The sequence below is a fragment of the Branchiostoma lanceolatum genome, chromosome 4 (genome assembly GCF_035083965.1).
Source record: "Branchiostoma lanceolatum isolate klBraLanc5 chromosome 4, klBraLanc5.hap2, whole genome shotgun sequence".
NCBI lineage: Eukaryota > Metazoa > Chordata > Leptocardii > Amphioxiformes > Branchiostomatidae > Branchiostoma > Branchiostoma lanceolatum.
The window spans coordinates 26,280,994-26,282,707 of NC_089725.1; the positions used below are offsets into that span (position 1 = coordinate 26,280,994).

The 1,714-nt window shown below is 46.8% G+C and overlaps 1 protein-coding gene across 1 annotated transcript; it reads left to right on the plus strand.

Moving 5' to 3' along the window:
- The first annotated feature begins 15 nt into the window (after positions 1-15).
- LOC136433713 (tRNA (32-2'-O)-methyltransferase regulator THADA-like) lies at positions 16-1,507 on the plus strand. The gene is made up of 3 exons (XM_066426162.1): positions 16-130; positions 532-774; positions 1,237-1,507. The coding sequence occupies exons 2-3, from the start codon at positions 563-565 to the stop codon at positions 1,490-1,492; spliced, it is 468 nt and encodes a 155-aa protein (XP_066282259.1). The 5' UTR covers positions 16-130; positions 532-562; the 3' UTR covers positions 1,493-1,507.
- The last annotated feature ends 207 nt before the right edge of the window (positions 1,508-1,714 follow it).

Consider the following 1,714-nt stretch of genomic DNA (forward strand, 5'->3'; position numbering starts at 1 on the left):
TGGGATCTGTTGATCAAGGATAGAGTCAGTGATTGCAGAGGGAGGGGCGGTTCTACCTGCACCCCGGGCTGCAGCCTGTACTCATCCTGCTGTCCAAACTGGGCCCGGGGATAGACGATGTGGAACACAGGTAAACTGCTTTGGTGGGATCTCTTGATCAAGGATAGGAAGTCATCAGTAGCTGTAAAAACTTTCTTACACACCCAGTCATGATTCTTTGCTATCCAAACTGGGATACAGGATGTGCAACACAGGTAAACTGCTGTGGTGGGATCTCTTGACCAAGGATAGAAAGTCGTAAGTAGATGTAAAAACATCATTACAAGTCCAATCCCACTCTTGAATAACTAATTTTCACAAACATATCATTCACAATTTGTAGTTTGCATAATGTTTTGTTATTTCTGGCAACCTTGTTTGAATTTTATGTTTGTTTGGGGTTTCCCCCCTGAGGGCTCATTGAAAATCGCCAGCTGTCGACATGATTCTCCTGGTTAAATAGAAATAAACAAACAAACACAACTGTTTCAGGGAGCTGCTGTCCCAGTTTGTGAGCCCCGTGATGGCCCAGGCCGGCAGCCCCCTGCTGTCTGTCCGTGTGCTGTGCGCCCGAGCGCTGGTGCCCCTGGTCGGCGTGGAGACGCAGGTGCCTGTGATGTGCGGCATACTGGAGAAGATGGCAGCCGCACCTGGGGAGCAGGTGGTGCAGAACAGCCTGCACGGAGCCATCCTGCAGGTGATGCACCTGCTGCAACAATGGAAAGATGCCACGAGGTGAGTGAAAACTGGTATTTAATAGCCTGGCTGCCATCTTAGGCTGATTATGCCGGGACTCCTATACAGAAAAACCTGTTACCCTACAAGTGACAACCTCCTCATAAGGACCACCTAGCCAATGTGACTTTTTTTTCTGGTCTCTTTGACAGAGGTATTAAGAATCATGTCTAAGTGACCACTTGTTTACATAGATCACATTTTATCAGTCCCCTGAGTTGTCATCTTGGGCAGTTTTGACTGCTCTTCCCCCTACCAACATGTATGGGAGCCCTGGCATAAACTACCGGTATGTAGGATGGCACCTGGCTTGGTATGATTTTATAAAAAACACTTATCCTGCAGGTATTTGGTAATGAAGAAGTTGTAGATAAGATCAATCATATTTTAAAGTTAGTACCCAAACAACCTTTCACAAACTGAGCCATAACTAAGACAAATCAGCAGATCCCTTTATTCCAGGAAAAACTACCTCCAGGAAAGTAGAAGTATCCTGCAGGCCATCCTTGCCAGGTCCTGGGTGGCCACCTCCTCCAACACCTGCCCCATCACCCGGGCAGACTACCTGAAGCTGCTCCTGGCTGCTGCTCAGTCATGCGACACCTGTCCGGAGAGGGAGAGGGTGCTATTGGCCCTGCAGGATGAGGTCTCCATGGTGATGTCAAGTGTGGAACCAGGTTTTCAGGTTGGTTCTTGTCCTAGATTTAGGCTGAACTGAAATGTCAGCTTACAGTGTTGTGATGTACATCTTGTAGGGAGAAAATGGAGTGTTTGTGTTGGTTTTTAGTTTGTGGTGGAAACAAGGGGGTAGGTGGGCACAAGACAGAATGACCATTTTTGTGGTGATTTAAATCTTCACCGCTGAAAACTGTGAGCATTAAACCACTGCAAACGTAAATGCATTTACAACATATCCTATCTACATGAAAATTCTCTTCTT